This window comes from Chiroxiphia lanceolata, chromosome 3 (assembly GCF_009829145.1).
Source record: "Chiroxiphia lanceolata isolate bChiLan1 chromosome 3, bChiLan1.pri, whole genome shotgun sequence".
NCBI lineage: Eukaryota > Metazoa > Chordata > Aves > Passeriformes > Pipridae > Chiroxiphia > Chiroxiphia lanceolata.
The window spans coordinates 50,709,438-50,728,685 of NC_045639.1; the positions used below are offsets into that span (position 1 = coordinate 50,709,438).

The window sequence follows — 19,248 nt, forward strand, 5'->3', positions numbered from 1 at the left end:
TCCTGAAAATTCTTCAAATACCACCACCAAAAAAAAGAGCTGGTGGTGGTTTCCAGAGGAAAAACCGCTTTCAAAAAATGCATTGTGTGATAATGTCACTACATGTAAATTACTATTCTCTTTTCAAAAGCAAGAGAATTCCAGCTTCTCAGTGATGACCATGTTTAATTCCTGCCTGGAACCAACAATACTGATTGCACTTCAGAGAAATTAAATACTGCAGGGTCAGAGAGTTTGAAAATCCCACCTGAATGATGAAGTATCAGTGCTAAGAGGATTGGAAAACAAACAAAACCAAACACCAAACGAAACCAAGAAAACATCCAAACAAGCCCCAGAAAATAAGGAAGACATTATCCAAAACAAAGTGTTATGGATGAACATTCTATAATGTGTTAAAGCATTTTTAAAACATGTCATACTGACATACTTAAACTTTGGTATAATGCCAAAAACCCTCAGGGTCAACCTTAGTATTTGAATTATAACCTGAAGAATTCAGTGGAATAATACAGAAATTAGCAGCTTTACAGCTTACTGAAAATCAAACATGTCCCAACAGGACATATTTTAAATATTTGTAATCATAAATTATCTGTATAATTGCATTATGGGGCCACATTTAGTAATAAAGGGTTAAGTCAACAATAGTTTTCTTATCCAATACAAGAGACACTTTAAGACTTTTTTTCTTCTTTTTCTCCTCTTGGCATCATTTGGATTTCTGAATTCTTTTAATTACCAACCCTTAGCCCTCAGTCCACATCAGGAGTTACACTGAAGATGACTTCCTTGAGTTGACTTATGTTGTGCGTGGTACCTGAGAAATGTACCTGCAGCTCCCTTCAAGGGCTCTGGTGTAGCTCCACCACCTCTGCTAGTGATTCTGTGTGTTCTCAGCATTGCTTAATAAACATGAAATATGTCTTTGAAAGCTCACTTATATCAGGCTGGGCTTGTATCGGCTAATAACACAGACCCAAAGATGCCTTCTAGCAGAGAGCACAGCCCTATGTTAGGGGAAAATGGCCAAATAGTTTTCTATGCTAGCTGAGCAAGTAGTCACGGGGAGGTCATGGGGGAGCCCGTTACTGAGGACAGTGGAAGTTGAACAATAGGTTGGGATTTCAAAAACATGCCTTATGTTTCAGGGCATTAATAAAACTCTATACCATCCTGAATCCAGCCACCAGTGAGGTTCAAATACTGACAACCCAGTTACCCCAAGCCATGCTGTTCCCTTTCCTGGGAGGTGGAATGCGATCCCACTGCAGTGGACGACAGCCTTTGCCTTGACTCGATGTCCTGTGCAACATAGCTGGTTGATACTTATACTTGTATTCCTGGAACAACTGCAACCCTTGCCATAACACACTTCAATAACACTTAGTTAAGCCTCAGAGTAGCATCTTTTTGCCCTAGGACTTGTGCTTATTGCGAAAGGTTTGCTCTGGAGATTTCACAGGTTTCTGTGTCTTTGAATCAGTAAAGCCAAACAAGCAATACAATAGAATCATAGAATGGTTTGGGTTGGAAGTGACCTTAAAGATCATCTAATTCCAACCCCCTTGCCATGGACAGGAATACCTTCCACTAGAGCAGGTTGCTCAGAACCCCATCCAACATGGACCTTGAGCACTGCCAGGGTTGGGAATCCACCACTTCTCTGGGCAACCTGTTCCAATGCCTCACCACCCTCACAGAAAAGAATTTCTTCCTCACATCTAATCTAAATATGCCCTCTCTCAGTTTGAAGCCATTCCCCCTTGTCCTATCACTACAGTTCCTGCTGAAGAGTCTCTCTCTGGCTTCCTTCTAGGCCCCATTCAGATACTGGAAGGTGCTATGAGGTCTCCAAGCAATCTTCTCTTCTCCAGGCTGAACAGTCCCAACTTTCTCAGCCTATTTTCATAGGGGAGGAGCTCCAGTCCCGTTATCCTTGATATCAGGGTACAAAGTCATGACCTGGTTCATCTCGCTGTAAGGAAAAAGGGAGCACAGCTCCCTGTGTATGTTTACTTGCTGGGCAGAGGATGGCCTTTCAGCTGGGGTGGGCCAGTAGTCACTGTAAGAGGCACTGGGGTAAGCACGGGCTTTCTGGAAGAAACCCGGTCTGTGGCTGGAGTCTAACAGGAAGGGCTGCCGTGGGGGCTGGCTGGGGGAACAGTGCTGCTGCTGCTGCAGCTGGTTCTCACTGTACAAGGGAAACATGTCAGGGGGAAGAACTGTGGACTGCAGCAAAACATGCTGCTGAGTCCCCAGGGTCTGTTTGTTCTGAGCACCATCGGGGACATAGCAGCTCCTCTGCCCTGTTCTGTGCATGCCGCAGCACTCGTGAGGCCAGCTGTGCTCTGGGCACATCCCGCCTCGCGCAGCGGGGAGCGCTGTTTGCTGGAAAGGGCGCCCCAGTGAGCAGGTGTGGTCCGAGCTATGAGGGTGGTGAAGTGAGAACAGCTTGTGCCTGAGGTCACCGCAGTGATGAGGGTTGTCCATCACCTCCCTGTCCTGAGAGGTTTGTATGGACCAGTTATAGCTGTAGGTGCCATCACCAATGGACATGGTTGACATCTGCTCCAGGAGCGGCTGGTCTCGCAGCGGCTCTGGCTGTGGCAAGCACTGGTCCAGCCCCAGGTCAGAGCTGGGACCACCAGCCCAGGCACTGGATATCTGCTCAGGACAGCTCCTCTGGGAACTCCCTGAGTAGGAGGAAGGCCCTGCACAGCCTCTGGCTTCTTGCAGAGTTTCTGTGCAGGCTACACAGGGTGCAGGCTCTCCTCTGGTCTTGTACAGTGAGCAGTTACATCTCTCCTCCTCTTTCCCCAGGGTTAACAGGACCTTTGTTTTAGCCCTGAGCTCATCAGCAACTGAAAGCTGAGCTTGACGTAGTCTCTCTGGATGGTAAAATTTGCATTTATTGCCATAGGTGCATTTTTTACCTGAAAGAGTCAAAAATATCAGGCAGAAGGTTGTCACTAGCACCAACATCGATTAACACACTCATCACTTCTCCCCAGCACCAGGCATTTGCAGGGGTGTGATGAGAACAAACAGGGAAAAGAGGAACTGCTATTTTCGGATTTGGTACTGTTGACCCCAGATTTAAATAATGCTGACATAAATAACAGGATGAAGCAACAGTGAAAGGAAGTTTCTGCTATTTTGGAAGTGTCTGATACTCATTTATGTTTTGGTTCGTGCACTCGGTGGGCTGGGACATCTGCTGCTACAAAGGGTTGCTTTAAGAAATGGCATAGGGGTTTACCTCTGAGACACCTGCACGATGCTGGAGAGGTGTTGGGAGGGGAAAGGGGGAAAGTGTTTGGATGGATTTTCCCAAGTGCTACAGCACAAGTTCACTCCACAAAGTGAGAAATGTGTGCAGGCAGGGTGGTCAACACAGCCATGGTGCCCAGTTTGGGTGCTGTGTGCAGGCAGGGGTGGAGGAGCCAGAAACAGCTGCTGCCTTGGCTGAGGTTGAAGCTACTTAAGCAGGAGAGGAAAAAAGCATCACACTTTAGAGCAGCCCCAACCTAAGTCCCTACCACACAAAGCAGGACAGCACATGGCAACATCACTTGCCCTTAACCGAAGGGAAGCACCACTGGGATGTAAGGGGCAGGAGGAAGAGGAGGGGCAGTTCATAGCATAAGAAGAAACCCACCATAGGGGCAAGGCTGCAATTTTTTTTCAGGAAGCACTGGCTTTTTGCTGAGGAAGTTATCAAGAGTAGGTCCATGCCGGCCTAGCGGATCATCAGGAGGCATAAACCTGGAAAAGTAAAAAAAGTCATGGATATAAGCAGTTGTCCATGCACACTGGATGTCTCAATGGTGTGCATTTCCCCAGAACACCTGAGCTCAGCTCAGCCTCGCAGACATGGTGCAAGTGCCTTATTGAAAACCTTCCCCAGTGGGGATGGTGAAGGGTCAGAGAGACCAGCTTCCTGTTTCTTCTATTCTAGAAAGTTATGATTACAAAAGCACAGGAAAAAGTGCTGTTCTGTCTTGTAGGAGAATTAAAAATACTGCCAGCCAGCTTTATCTCATGGATTTAATTCTCTTTCTTTTAAGAAACAGAAATTAGAAGATACCAAGCTGTGGTTTAACACCCCAGCTTGAATTGGAAAGAAGCAAAGCTGGTCACTAATGCTGTCATTCAAATAGAAAAGTTCACAGAAGAGTGACATGGGAGAGTTTAACACCAAGTAGTAGACTACTCCTGAGCGAGTAGGAACTCAAGAAACAAGATAAGTTGCATTAAATTCCTCTCAGAAAAAGGCTCATGTATTCTGCTCCTGGTGGGTCGTGCATTGATGTTGGAGCTGACTTGGCCTATAATGTTTAAATTCTAGATTATATAACACAAACTGTCTCTTACCTGTTACTGACAAAAGAGTACATGAGTAGTCGTTGCTCAATAAACCATTTCCATTCAGGGTTTTCATTTTGGAGATCCCGGTAGTGGTCATTGGAAACAATGACTCCATCTTTTTCATAAGCAACTTTCACTATATAACGATCATCGTAGCAAACTACTCTCTTGCCTTTCACCTTCCGAGACGGTGTGTAGACAAGGATCGATTGCTTTTCAAGCTCTTCAAGAATGTGCTGATCTGATTTGGGTGGTTAGCAGAAATGGATAGGATGAGGGGGGAGGAAAGAAAAGAAAGAAACTAACTAATTAAAAATGACCAGGTCTCAATCATCTGCTAGATGTTTCAGCAATTTAGGCAACTTACAGCATTGTGATTTTCAGATGCACTGATATCTGGTGGTTATTTGCCACCTTGTAAAATTTGAGACACCTTTTTTTATTTTTAAGTCTTACCTAAAAGGATGCCTCGAATTCTACACCAGAGGCATACTGAACCCTTGTAGTGCCCTTTTTACCCTGCTAGATTTAGAAGGCTCATAACCAGCCCTGGTGTGAGCTTTATTTGGAGATAAAATGTGTGTGATAAAACAAAGAAATAAACTTCTTTTACTGCTATTTAGAACACTCTGACTTCTTACCATTCCTGGTCTGCAAAAAGGCAGATCCCCAGATGCTTCATCTGCAGACACCAAACTGCTGGCACAAATCCTGCAGATTTATTCCCATACAAACTGAGTCTCACTCCCCTCCACAGACTTTTGCTGATACACTTCCTTCATCCAGAAGAGGAACCCTCTTCCGTGAGGGTTCAATGTACCTTCTGTATCGGGTAACAGATAATAGTCATGCAGTAATGAATGTTGCTGTCTCCTGGCTGGACTTAAAAGCTCTGTAGACTCACTGTGAGCTGAAAAACTGCTTCTTTAACTCTGCTGGCAACAACTTGTGCTTGTAAAGCAGAAGGTTCAAAGCAGTGTAACAAATCCTTGTAAGTAATTTTAGCTACTAGCCAGGAGTAGTGAATGGGGCAATGAATTAGTGGCTAATTTGAGTGGTGGGAAGCCTGATACGCAACTTGCGCTATGCTTGTCTTTGCAGGGCAAAACTGTACTGGGTTCTTCACACCCCCTCTGTCTCTAAACTGCAAACTATACCCAGGATGGTCACCTACCTGCAATGGGACTGTCTTGTCGAGGGGGCTCCTTTCTCCAGAGTGGGACAAAGACCTTGATGTATGTGTGCCCCCTCTCTCGAAACCAATCCACCGCCAGCTGGATCCCCCAGCAGGAGAATACCTCTTTGTTTCCATGGCTATAAAAAAAGGAGGATGATGAGGCAAAGCTTTTATGAAGCTTAGAGTTCTCTTTAACCAAGCCAGTAATGAAAAGGAAAAATAAACAACTTTTGTGTCGTTCACCAGTTTCCAAGAAAACAACCTGGCAGGGTGCCCTGGTTGAACAGATCCAAACACCTCTTCAGAAGCAGAACCAAAAAAATTTATCTGAAGCAGTTTGGATGCTTAAAAACAGAGATATCCTATTGCCCATTTTTATGACCCAAGCCTGTTCCTTCCATCTATATCTGCATCTGGGTGCACTTGGGTCCTAAAGTACCAGGAAGTTATTAGGTCATGTCTTTACATGCCTTGTCTGATAAAGGTTTTTGAGGAGTGAGAGTTTCTTCTAGCACCAGCAGAAATCCATTAGGCTCTCCAGTGAGAAACAAAGTGTGGCAACAGTACCATTAATGGCTGAAGCGGCTGCAAGTGCGATCACAGGGCATTCAACTGCTGATCTCTTTCGGAAACAAAAGACAAACTATGGGGGAAGAAAAGCTGCAAGAGGCAGGACAGAAAATATAGAGAACCTAACCCAGAACACCAAAAATGGGACAAGACATCAGTGGAGATGACCACAGGCACCTCATAACCACTTTTATCTTGCCCTAGTTGGTGGATTTTGTCTTCATTGCACAGAGAGGTAGGAAAGCCCTAGAACAAGTGTTGTCGAGGATGCCAGCAAGAAGAATTATCTGAAGAATTATCAATATTCAGCATAAGACAGAAAGGATATCACCTCTAATTGTTTTTCTTGAGGTTGTTTTCTAAGTTTCTCCCCCTCCCTGAAAGTTCATACTACTTGGCATTCACTTACCTAAAATTCAACTACAGTGCAGTGCATGTGTAAAGGAAGGTAATTTGTTAACTACCTCTGCACAAGGAAACTAAAATGAACTCTACACAAAGTCCTAAATGAATAAACGCCCTCACAGTATGTACAGAAACCTCATCCTTGTACTTTGACCTTTCTGGATAATATCACCACAGTCTCACTCAGGCTTTCACCTCTGGAAAATGGACTTGTAAATTACTCTCTCAATTACTACACCTACCTACAGTGACAGAGCAGTCAAGGACGATTCTGCAGTCTTAAATGACTCTCCCATCACCATCCCCTGGGGATTCATCTCTAGGTACTGCCTACATCAGCCTCATAACCAAAGCTCCATTTTACACCCAATAAAAGTTTCCATCCTGAAATGGTGACCACAAATGAAAAATAGCACAATTTGGAGGAAGAAACCTCGTTGCCTATTAATAGATACCAAGGAAATAGGAATCCTTACAAAAACCCCAGCAATAATAAATGGTCTGAAGTGCTCGACACATCGAGAACAGCTGTTTTGTTTGGTTTTAAATGATAGGATCTACCCAGGATACACATAACATCACCTGGACAGGTGAATTGGAAGTTTGGGTGGCTTTTTCAGATAACTGCCTTTAAAAGACACTCTAGGTACATCTTTGATGCCACAACTCAAAGAAAGTTCAGCAACAGCCTTCTTTAACATTGACTACTTATGTATATAATCCTGTGAGCTTTAGGAAAGCTGTACCCCAGTGCAGAAAGGGTACTCAAGCACAAGTGAGTCGGCCAAAACGCCAAGCAGAACAAGCAAATGAGGCACCTGGAACTGTTTCTCAGCATTATCACTTAATCCATTTCCTGCTACATTGCTACAGCCAAACCTGGGGACCGTGTATCTAAACCAGTATGTACATGTGTGGTGTGCTGCACTGTCCACACAATGCCAGCATCTGCTGTGCAGCAGAGCAGGGGGCTCAGAGCTTTACATTCTCCCTGTGTGGTCACAGATCAGTTCCTGTCAGTCAGTTATGTCCAGTCTGTGGACCATAACTGATATGTCTTAACTCATTCTCATCTCTCTGTTCTGCCAGCAACAGGTTACATTGCACTTGAGTGACAGACCAGCACGACCCATTTCTCAGAAAATGAAGCAGCAATTTAGCATCAGTAGCATGCCATCATTAGCATGCAGTAAGTCTTTTTTAAATAGTGCAATTCCAACTCCTTTGAGAGGAAGTTTAGGCAAAACAACTCCTTTTGAAAACTGCAAATGGCCCCATCTCCACCCCTTCATGGCACAGACTCTGCCACAGCTTTGTCAGAAAGGGGAGAGCCTAGTGCAGGGCTGCAGTGGCCTAGGAAAGGGCCTTTGTACCTATCACAGCTTTTAAACTAGGTGGAAGTGCAAGCACTTGAGTAGATGGCCTCTTTGGTGTGCAGTGAATAGGGTTATGACAGTTCCCTTTTCATATTAACACAACTCCATTTATTTTTCCACTAGCTGTCCTAATTGTCCTGCCTATTTCCAATGGATAGGCTGGCAGGCAGCTAAGTTTCTCATTATATCTGATGGAAACACAAAGTATACTGAGACATTTGTTGAGTGAGACTGGCTGAAGGCAAGGTTATTTTCCATTCAGTTTCTATGGGTAAGCTGATTGATGGTTGAACACTGCCAACTCACTTGCTTTATTACCCTGGGGCATATACATCCTTTTCAAAACCTTGCAGTCTGCAGTAGGCCCTCAATGCCAACTCTGAAATGCTCTAGAAATACCAACCCTAAGATATACATACAAATGCTTGAGACGTTTTTCTCCACACAGGTAACTGCCTCTTGAAGCTTTAACTTTGATTGTTTCATCCCTAAACTGCTGCTTCTGCTGCACTTTTATGGTTGTTGGTGTTGATGATGATGCAGTTTTCTCCAGCAACGAGACCTAACATCCTTTTCCCCTAACTTCTGCAAAGAGTCCTTCTCTGTCTGACAGCAGCAAACCAGAAAAATTAAATCAAAGATACTGAAAACACACACTAGGCCTATCCCATTAGCCAAAGTAAATGCCATTCAGCACCACTTTGAAAGGCATCCAGGATAGGAAAGCAGCTCCTCCTAGGCTATGTCAGTTCAGTACCAGCTGAACTGACAAGCTCAATAGTCTCCTCCATCATCCAAGTAGTCTTTAACTTTATCAAGACAGAGGTTGGGGTGTTTGAGAAGAGCTGTAAAACCTTTGCTTTTCTGAAGCTCAAACTGCTTCACATTCCTCTAATTCCTTTTAGGTGAAATATTATGACTCCAAATCAGAACACCAGACTTCAATAACCTATCAGGCAAACATCTCTTGGACTCATGCTTTGGAATTTATTCTAGAAAAAAAATTTAAATTTACATGTCACAGGCATGTGTGGCTTCTCAAAACCCATTTTGGTGGGCATGTGGTCTAGGAAAGTAATACAGCATGCTAGCTCAAACCATCCACTGCACCTGTAATGCTTAGTTTAAATAATCTCTGTCTAGCAAGCTCCCGTGCACAGGCTGGCACAGAAGGATGATCTCAGAGCTTTCCCACAGTACTCCAAGCTCAACAAATGCCCTATTTCATCAGCTACCAACATACTCTGAGCCTCCTGCTCAGTGGCAAGAGCATCTTGGAAACAATGCTGTCCTCTGCCTTGTCCACCTCTGCCTGTTCTAAAAAAAGCCCTGGTAAATCACTGGGGATAAGGTTGTGCCAGGAGACTGGAGAACAGAGCACATAACCTGTCAGGGGTAATATTGTCCCTGGCACAATGGAAAGGTGGGTGAGCAGCTCAGCCACGCTGCCTGAGTGGGTGATCAGTTCTTCTGCAGAAAAGCAAGAAGGACACCTCAAGAAGGGGCTAGGGTGAAAACGCAAAGTGGGGCAGGAGGTCCAAACACCTGGCTACCTGAGCTCATGGCCCAGATAAGGTCAAACAATTTTGCTCTGGTGTGTATTTCCCACTCCTCGTGAGTCACCCTGAGCAAGAAACCCTTGTTTTCAGCAAGAATTTCTGCCTTCACCCAGAAGATGGCATAATTTGCTTAGTCTCCAGTTGCTTTGGATTTGCTTGTCCACTTTCCCCTCTAACCAGAGGGAATGTGGTCTCATCTCACCTCACAGGACAGCAAACCAAAGGAGGAAGTCCTCCTTTGCCCTGTCCCAGCCTGCAGGGACAGCCTTGACCCTGCTGAGTGGACAGAGAAGTTAACAGAGAAAGCAGATGAATAGCCAGTGCATCCTGGACTCTTGAATCCTGGAGTCTCTTGCTGTCCATTCTGCTTGGGTAAACAGAAGCCAACCCACTGCTGTCTTTGGACATCCCATCCACATGGACATGCCAGGTTCCCCACCAGTAAGACTTCTTCCATAGTGACAGGGCACTGCCTAGGAAATGTAATTGGACAGGATAGGTTGATGTGACATTTCCCAGAAACAGAATTATTAAGGAGGAAGTGAGTCTATTCATTATAGGTCAACTATCAATTCCCTGATATTTTCATAAAACTGAAGCCAAATCTAAAAACAACAAAAAATATACAAGCCAGGAACATTTTTGGGTTTTACTTGCAAGTCAAAACATTACAACTGTGATATTGTTAGGAATCACACTCACTTGTCTTTATTTCCCCTCTCCTTCTTAGGTTAGTTGAGTGAGTCTGTCTATATGTTCATCAGTTTTTCCTGGAAACTTCTTAGCATGTGGATTCAGAAATCCTAGGCACCCATTTGAAAAGGCAAGGAAATTCAATGGTGAGCTAAAAGGGAGAGATACTGCCACAAACAGTAGTGGCTAGCCAGCTGTTGCCTTAAAAAAGGTCAAAAAGTAGAGCAAGCCAGTGATTGCATGCAACGTGCGTATTTACGGGCATCAAGATATCAAGAACCTGTGCGTCAGCCAAAGAAAAGGAATAAGTGATCGTTCATACATTATACATCAAATGCATCAGTGCATCTCTCACCTGAAGAAAAAACATACTTCAATCCATCAGCTTGAAAATTCAAAAGCTTCAGAGGAAGAGAGATCCCTTTGAGGAAATGGAGCTTACCTCATTGCAACATTGCTGCCATCAATCACAATGGGTCTCAAGGAATCAGAAGAATCACTTTCATCTTCTCCAAGCCACTTCAACCCTGGTGTAGTGCTACATGATCCACGGGCAACAAGTTTTAGTGGGGAAGGCTGAGCCTGGTTCTCCAGAGCTTGAGGTTTACTTCCCATCCGAATCAGTTCTTTCAACACATCATCCTCCAGGGCCTCTGGGCCCAGGTTCTCCAGCACTTTGTAGATGTCCTGCTTACCATAGCCCAGCTTGCAGAAAAGATCCAGCTTGCTCTGATTCACTTCCACCCCTGCTGCAGACACTTTTTTGGAGCGTGGTGGTACCAGTTTGCTAGAAATTGAACCAGCCAGTGCCATCTTAGCAGGCATTTGCATTCCTTTAAACCCAGTGTTCCTGTCTTCCTAAGCTTGTCCAACAGGCATCAGCTTTAGGGAGGGAAAGATTAGAAACAACCAAATACAGGTGTTAAGGAAGAATGTGCAGTAATCTCAGTTATCTGCCTAGTGCACAGCAAAGAGACCATCACACCATCTGTCTTCTCTCTGAGAAGACTGTCCAGTCTTCTCTCAGTATTAAAGCATTTTTCTGGTCCGCTCTCACTTATAAAAGCACCAGAGTGTCCCATACAATGTTTGTCACTCTCCAAACATTATGTCAGACAGGTGTCATCTTAATTCATGAGCTATGCCAGCCTGCCTCTACACAGACAGCCTGTATGCGTGAATTGGTTCTTCAGACTTACCTCACAGGAAATGATATCAAGGACGGTGTAACGAGGGGATTTTCAACTTGCTCAGTGTGGTTTGTCAGCCAGAGATAAATATCTGTCAGATGTTATTGGATGGGCTCAGATGCCACAGCAACTTAACAAGTACAGCACATTTTATCCAGTGATTTAAGGAAACATGCTGTTTGCAAGGTATCTGGGAAGTCTGAACATTTTTTATAGTTTTGTCTTTCCTAGCATATGTTTGTCTCTATGTACGCAAGCATACATTATGAGATTCTGTCACTCATCTGTTCTGATAATGCCTGACTTACTCTTTTCCTGTTACTTGCCATTTCAGTGAGGGCTTTTATATTCAGAGAAGCAGCTTGTTTTTTGAAAACTCTCAGGGCAGTGCTTGGAAGCAGCCAATAGGCAATCTGGAAAGCAGTTTCAATTTCACTTATATTTATTATCAAGAGAAACTGGTAATTCAGAAATGAGTGTGCAAAAGTAGCAAAAAGCTACTTCATGCTTCTCCAGAACTGCACTATCTATGTAAGTTTCTGGTCTACCCAGTGACAGAAGGTGATGGGCAGCATACGCAGGAATACCCTGAAGTGCTTTAGCCCAACAAGGGTGACAGAGAAGGACATACACAGCGACCACTCATCCGTCAAGCCAAACATCTTCAGTCACTGTTGGCATACTTGCACTGGAGCTTCTCTTGCCGCATCACTGCAATTATTGGTGCTACCTGGATAAAAGCTGTGGCTGGTTCTTCTAGCCACGTTTAGGTTGTAAGGGTGACCCTGTTCCCTTTGCTGGTTGCGGTCAGCAAATGACCCAGAATTAACTGACCAAATAACTACCTCAAGGACAAGCCCAGAGCCATAACAACATTGCACCCACTAGCTCCCCTTCCCAGCCTAAGCCACTCCCTGCCCAGCAGCAGGCCACCCCAGGAGCTCAGAACCCAAAACCATGTAAAGGAAGGCACAGAGGTACTGGAAACAGGGAGCTGAGAGAGGAGTCCGAGTGAAGCTCCTACTCAAGAGCCCCACTGGGCTGTGGGGAAGAAGTCCGCATTGTGTTCAGTCAATTTAAAACTGATTAGTTCAGCATGATAGTTAGTTATAACCCCACCTCATACAACTTTGACCTTTACTTTCCTACATAGCTTTATAACTTTCAGGTATTCTGTGGAAGACATCTGGCAACGTGAAAAATGAGAAACTGCATCAGTAAAATAAAAAATACCTTAACTATTTCATAATCATAAGTGTAAAGCAGTTGCCATGTGTATTTTTCCATGTAAACTAAAGCATTGCTTTTTTTAGTCAGTGACTGTTTTTCCTCACAGTGCACTTCATAAATATAACAATTTTTACATCTAATCCCTGTTTTTAATTCATTGACTAAAGATGAAAATGTAATTGACTGCTTTTTCATTATTGAAATGGTTTCTCAGCTTTGAAATAGCTATTCGCTGAGCTGAAATACACTGATGTATTTCAGTGTATAGCTGAATATAGCTGAAGCCATCACATCTGGGCTAGCACTGAAGCAAAACCTGCTTCCAGGTATGTGGTCAGTGGCTCAAAACACTTAATGTGTACTACTTGACACAGACAACACTCAGGTCACCCTTCTAGAGAGGGAATTTACAGGACAAAAATATCACTAGCTTACATGTTAGTAAACAGTCAGTAGTGTGCCCAAGTCCAACAGCTCAGCTGGTTGCTTATAACCAGCACAAAAAGAGAAATTTTGCATCACAGAGTCCAGCTTTTGCTATCACAGACAAACAGGCTATAAAATCCCATTTATAAACTTTGTGACCTTAGTTTTCAAACTACTTAGATTTCCACCTGCCACTTTCCTCCCTTTATCTCAGCAGATCCCATTGGGAAGCTGGTTTTGTTTTCACTCTACTGAAAGCCAAAATCTTCTCATTTCCTGGCTAAATTTATCCACAGGTAATGGTGTGCCCATCCTGTGTTCTGGCTTAAAAAGCACCCCTCTCTGTCTGTTGACCCCTTGTTGTGACCCCAGGTGCACACACACACAAACACACACACACAGAGGAAATGGCTTCAGTCAGGTATCCAAAATTCTATTTTAATCTTAACATTCTAAAATGTTAACTTGTAAAATCTTAACTATTTTTTAAAAGTACTTTTGACCAAAAAAATCAAAAGACCTCTTACAGTCTTCTATCTTTCTTTTATTTTGACAGATTTTTTAAGATTAGAAAATAATAATTTGAAAAAGTTTCCTAAAAAATGGTGGTAACTACTACATCTTGAATGACTGTAAAGAATAATTTTTTCTTGTCCTTCCACCAGGTGTTTGCTCTACTTGTGACCAGTCAGAGCAGGAGACCTGGTGCCCTGCAGGTGTGTGTTTGAGCAGCACCTCCAGCAGCTTCAGGCCACAGAACCACGATAAGGACCAGCTTGACTCACAGGGAGCTCAGACTCCTCAAAGCCCCTACCAAAGCCACGTCCTGCCTGAGCAGAGGCAGAGAGGACACAGCCCCAGATAGACCTGGCATTGGTCTAGGCAGAGCAGGTTTAGGTCTTCTCTAAAGTAGATGTGTGTGCTGAATAACACAAGGAGTGCAGCAAGAGCTCCCTGCTATGGTAGTGTTCCTGCTCTCCCCTTAGGTCTGGACCACCTCTTCTTCCTCCTTCACACCCGAGAATAATGCTGCAAACCACCTAAGACTAACAGCCCATTCAAGCCCTGCAGTATTTCTCTGAAAGGAGATGGGCTGCTCTGCTTTCAGAAAAACAAGAATTTTTACTTTCACAAATTAGAGATGCACATAAACTCTTAATAACAAGATCAGTCATTTGTTGTCTTGATGACTAAGAAAAATTTGCCTTTTTCTTCCCCAACCTCACTGCTCCTTTTGCCAAAAATAATAAAGCCAAACTGCCCAGAGAGCGAGGTGTACTCACAGGTAACCCCACTGGCTCTGCACCTTACCTGACAGCTGTTCTTTCTGTGCCCAGCAGTATCGTCCCACCACCTGTTGGCCAGCAGCTGGATTCAGAGCAGTACTGGCCTCACAAGGAAGTCACCAGCTCGTATTCAGAGGCTTTATGGCAAGGCTGATGTCAACTGAGAGCAAACAAGTGCAGTGAGCAGGACAGAACTCATTCTATAGGAAGGTTTTACTTCCTCATTTGGCTGGCCAAGCTCTCATTTAACTGTACCGTCTGATAAACTTTCACTTCAGTTTTCAAAAGGGAAAAACTAAAAAAAGAGGTTCCCAACATATCTCAGTTCTGAGTCACAGGAAAAGATTAGTCAAGTCCACTATGGCAGGAATCCATAACATAAGGCAGTAAAAACATGGCATATGAATTCTGGGTCAAGTGAAAAGTTTGCCACCAGGGTTGCTCTACCAAGTTAGGGTAGCCTCATTCCCATACATCTGGCAAATTTTTGACCTTCAGGGATACATGGAAAAAAAAAAAGAATTTTAAAAAATCAACATTTTGCTTAGCACCTGATATTGCAAAGCCTCATTCAAACACTTCCACGTCTGAGGGAACCTGGTCTGGGAGACTACAACAAAACACGAAAAACTAAACAACCCCCTCTAACCTACTGGTGCCTCAATCAAAAGGCTACTTCAGAGACACAGAGCCTGTCCATGGCAAAGAATGACAGGCACTTCCCAACAGAAAACAGAGGTTTTCCTCTGCTTGTTCCTTACCTCACTGCAAAGAAATATGTCCAAAATCCAACTTTGAGCAGCAGGAAGGGTTGAAGACTCAAGGAAGAGTTAACCTCTGGGACCATTCAGATGCTGCAATCAGCTCTTGCAGGTGCAGTGCCCTCTGTCTCCAGGGCCAGGGAGAGTGGGGGTACCCCACTGTGGAAGGAGAGCACCTCTGCCACTATCAAAAGGTGACACACCAGAGCAGGGTTGACCTTTCCCAGTCTGAAATCCCTCCCTTACTTGCGTACTTTGTGGGAGGAAGCAGGGTGGCCAAACCCTTTGTAGTGGTATCCTGTTTAATCCAAAGACTGACTGCTGCTAAGCAAGCCTCACCATCCCTTCGCAGATCATTCCAGTAGATGGTTATGCCTTTGCATTACACTCACGGTCCTGGAAACTCTTTGGGACCCAGGTTGCTCTGCTGTTGTGTAAAGCAGTGCCCAGGCAGTCACAGGAAAAAGAGGAAGCACACCAGCTCATCTATCCTACTTCTGGCACAACACTTCCTCTGATCCACAAAGATCTGGCTGAGTAGGTTAGTGGATATGGAAATAGGGGAGTGTTCTAAGATCACAACTAAAGAAATATGTGTTCTAAGATCACAACTAAAGAAATATGTTAGTTTGTTGCTGCCCAGAACAGCTATAAACTGAACACACAGCTATAAAGCCACAGCCTTTGACTCCACACCCCTGGAGAGGAAGCATTTTCTTTGCTCCATTTAAGCTTGCAGAATGTTACACACCTCATTACAAGACCACTATGAAGCAGTACTATTGGAAAGGAAAGAGAAAGTCGCTGCATTATTTATAATCTGGGTAGGTAACAGAGCAAAGCATACAACATTGCATAGTATCATTTTAAACTCTATTTCTCACTAAAATGTTTTCTTTACCACATAAATAGAAACAAACGGGGCTTATAAAAAGAAAAGTCAATTAGATAAAAGAATTTCCATTTCTAATGAAATGACTAAACCCATCTACCATAAAAAGCCATGAGGAAAAGATCTCAATATCATTCAAATCGTAGTCAGCCAGGAAGGCCCTTACCCAATCCCTGAAACCTGTTAAGAGCCTTTACCTAGGTGGTCACCAGCTGACAGAGAGAACACCATGAGAAATAAAGGAGCATATTTAATTTTTCAGTTGGCCTCAAGCCCTTTCACTCACCAGCACAGATAAACATTTGAGCACCCAATGTTTCATAGACATTTGCTTTCTCTGCTGTGCTTCCTTGTGCTGACAAGCATGCTTTTTCCCAGCACAGATTTATTACTGCTCAAGGCTGTTGTTATGTTCAAGAGGGAAAGAGCTGCAGTGAGAGATGTTTTCAGCGGGGAAGATCTCCCTGCTAATAGATGTTCTGATGCAGAGCTGAGGACTGAGGATTTACTGGCTTGTGAAAAAACTAAACCTTCACCAGAAAGAATCACTACCAGAAAGAATCCCCCTCAAAGTGGGACAGCTTTTTGTGGCAGTTCCTGGAGGCTATGGAGAGGACCAAGTATGACTTTCAAGGAGGCTCCTTGTGCAAAACCACTTTCCTGATGGTGTGAGACTTCAATATGAAAAAACACTCTCTTGAAACTGGTACTGCGGAACACCTCAGGTGTTTTGGTCTGCACAAACCAGTGAGCTATTTGCTTTGCTAAAGGAAACAGTCATTATTGCGTCATCACAAGAGAAAAGCGTTATCACCATCTTCCTCATCTGTAAAAGTTCACCTGCTGGGAAAGTCAAACAAGTGTATGTGGCCATAGTATCACAGCGAAAATTCTTTAGCCCCTAACCAGTGTAAGACAGTTGGGATAAAGCAAGTGCTAAATCAAATGCAGGTCTATTGCCAGGAATATTTTAAATAGTTCTGGAACTAATACATTCCTCATCCTACCTCAAGCAAGAATATTTCCCTAGTGCCTTCAAGGAAGGGTTGGGGCAGACCCTCAAGCCAAGTTCCCTGTATTCAACTGTTACACAGTACTAGCTATGCTCCCAATTTTAAATAGGGTTTTTGGACACTTAGGCAAAGTCTAAATGTTTGCTGCCAGTGCAGTGAACTGTTGGCGGCTGTTTGCTGCCAGTGCTGTTGAAGACACTGGAAATTTTGACTTGGAGACAGTTTTTTACCCCAAATATCTACATCACTAACTTAACAGGTGCTACTAGAGTGACAGCTCAGTTATTGATGGGCAATCCTGTATTCAGGCTGGTAGAGAGCCATTATCTTTAGAAGAGGTACTTTTGCCAAAATGACCGCCTTTCCTATCTCCCCAAAACTATGCCACTGTGGTGAGCACTCCAGCTGACCAGGGAACAGGGAGAACAAAAACCAGGGAGAACTCATTGCAACAATGCAGACAACGGTAACTTCTTGGAAAATTACAACCCCATCATAAGATGTGATGTAGTAGGATCCCAACTTGGTTTTGCCTAAAATATCTATTTTTCCTCTGCCTTTTATATAACAAGATACAGCTATTACTCAAGTGTTTTCCACTAGGCTTATAACAAGAAAGTACCTTTCACAATCAGAAAGTCCCAAACAAGTTTCAAGTTTAAAAGTTTACTGCTGCTCATCTTAAGATTTCAGAAAGCTCTTGGAGCTGTCTTTCAGCTTCAATAATTTATGTCATGCTCAGAAGACTTAAACCTTAATGTGGTTTACTGATACCTTTTAACACACCTACCACGTTTAACCAATACGATACTGGCTTGCTCACTGAGAAAAAGCGCTTTATATCAGTAACCAGACCAAGGATTTTACACAAAAATATTGCCCTGCAGCAAGCTGTCACATAAATCTGTCATTTAACAGTTTTCAAAATGCTTGTGCTACCCCTATGTGCGCAGCAGGCGATTGATAGAAAAGGAGAGACATCAACCATGCTCTAGGAAGCTTACAAGCAAAACCTGTAATCCTGTTGTCAGGAAAGTACAAGTTTTACACGACAAAATTCAGGCTACAGGAGGGTGAGATGAACGAAGATAAGAGCAGCAACTGATTCAGAAATTATTCTAAACATCTTGAAAGTTTTTAAATGCTTCTCCAAATAACTAATGGGGGGGACTTGTTTTGTTTGGGGATTTGTTTTGGGGGTTTGTTTTGTTTGGGTGGTTATCAGGGCTTATTTGGTTTGGGTTTGGGTTTTTTTGGACAAGTGAAAGGAAGCAGGTACAGCTTTACCTACAGAGAGTAAAGATTCTTGGCAGCACAGAAACAGAGGCACATGGCACACTCTTCCATCCACACGTGGGGCTACGCAGAACAACGCTTCCAGTACGTATCCCAAAGGAAGAGCCAACATGCAAAACCATCGTGCCAAACCAGGATTTTGATGAAGAATCCTTATGTGTTGCCAGCTCCAAAGCCACATGGAGCACAACTCAGGTGAGTTTCATAAACATACTCGTGATCTTTGAGAAAATAAACAGGAAGCCATCAGCAAGAGGGCTGACAGCCACCAGGTAGAGCACACACCAGGAGAAGCGCAGGGTTATCATGGATGTTTTTGGGTAACTGTTTACTGTGTCATCCATCCTGTAATGCCAACCACTTGTATACAATCTTTATGCTACTTCTACTGACTTGTATGATGTCCACGGGACTATAGAGAGACCTCTGTTGCAAAACCCTACCCCTCTCCCACTTGCCTTTAGTGCTTTAAGACTACACCCCATTCATAACATGGTTTCAGTCAAGAACACTTCAAATCTTGGACTCAAGCTCAGGAGAGATAAAGAGAACTACGGTAACTACAATGCACACCATCAAAATAGGTCTCCAACTTCCTTTAATCCACAGAATATAACAGTTTAGAGTATACATCATATTTTTAAGCTGTTGCAAGTAAATGAAGCCAGTAGAAAACTCTGAGGAGCTGTTTCTTTAAGCCTTTAACCTCTGATGAAAGAGCCCAAAGCATGAGGAGTTCCCCTTCAAACAGGCCTCAGCTATGTCGAAGTGTAGAAGCTGATGTTTCTGCTGCAACATTTCAGTGTTATTTCTCAACATTATAGAGGAAGGTGGGGTGGTTTTTCTTCTGTTTCCTGGCTACCACAAACACCAAAGGTCAATACTGAAACTGAGGTTGGAGATAGCACTGTCGAAAAGGAAATGAGAATAGGGAAGTGTGAACTCCCATTAGATTAGAACAAGTCAACTCTTCACCTCCCAGATAATAAAAAGTCTGTCCACT

At 43.6% G+C, this 19,248-nt stretch overlaps 1 protein-coding gene across 1 annotated transcript; it reads right to left on the minus strand.

The window, feature by feature from the left end:
* Positions 1-1,745: 1,745 nt before the first annotated feature.
* On the minus strand, positions 1,746-10,976 carry ZC3H12D (zinc finger CCCH-type containing 12D). The gene is made up of 5 exons (XM_032683289.1): positions 10,594-10,976; positions 5,546-5,685; positions 4,378-4,612; positions 3,662-3,768; positions 1,746-2,936 (listed from the first exon to the last, which is right to left on the minus strand). Exons 1-5 carry the CDS (start codon positions 10,974-10,976, stop codon positions 1,909-1,911), a joined length of 1,893 nt encoding a protein of 630 aa, XP_032539180.1. The 3' UTR covers positions 1,746-1,908.
* Between the last annotated feature and the right edge of the window lie 8,272 nt (positions 10,977-19,248).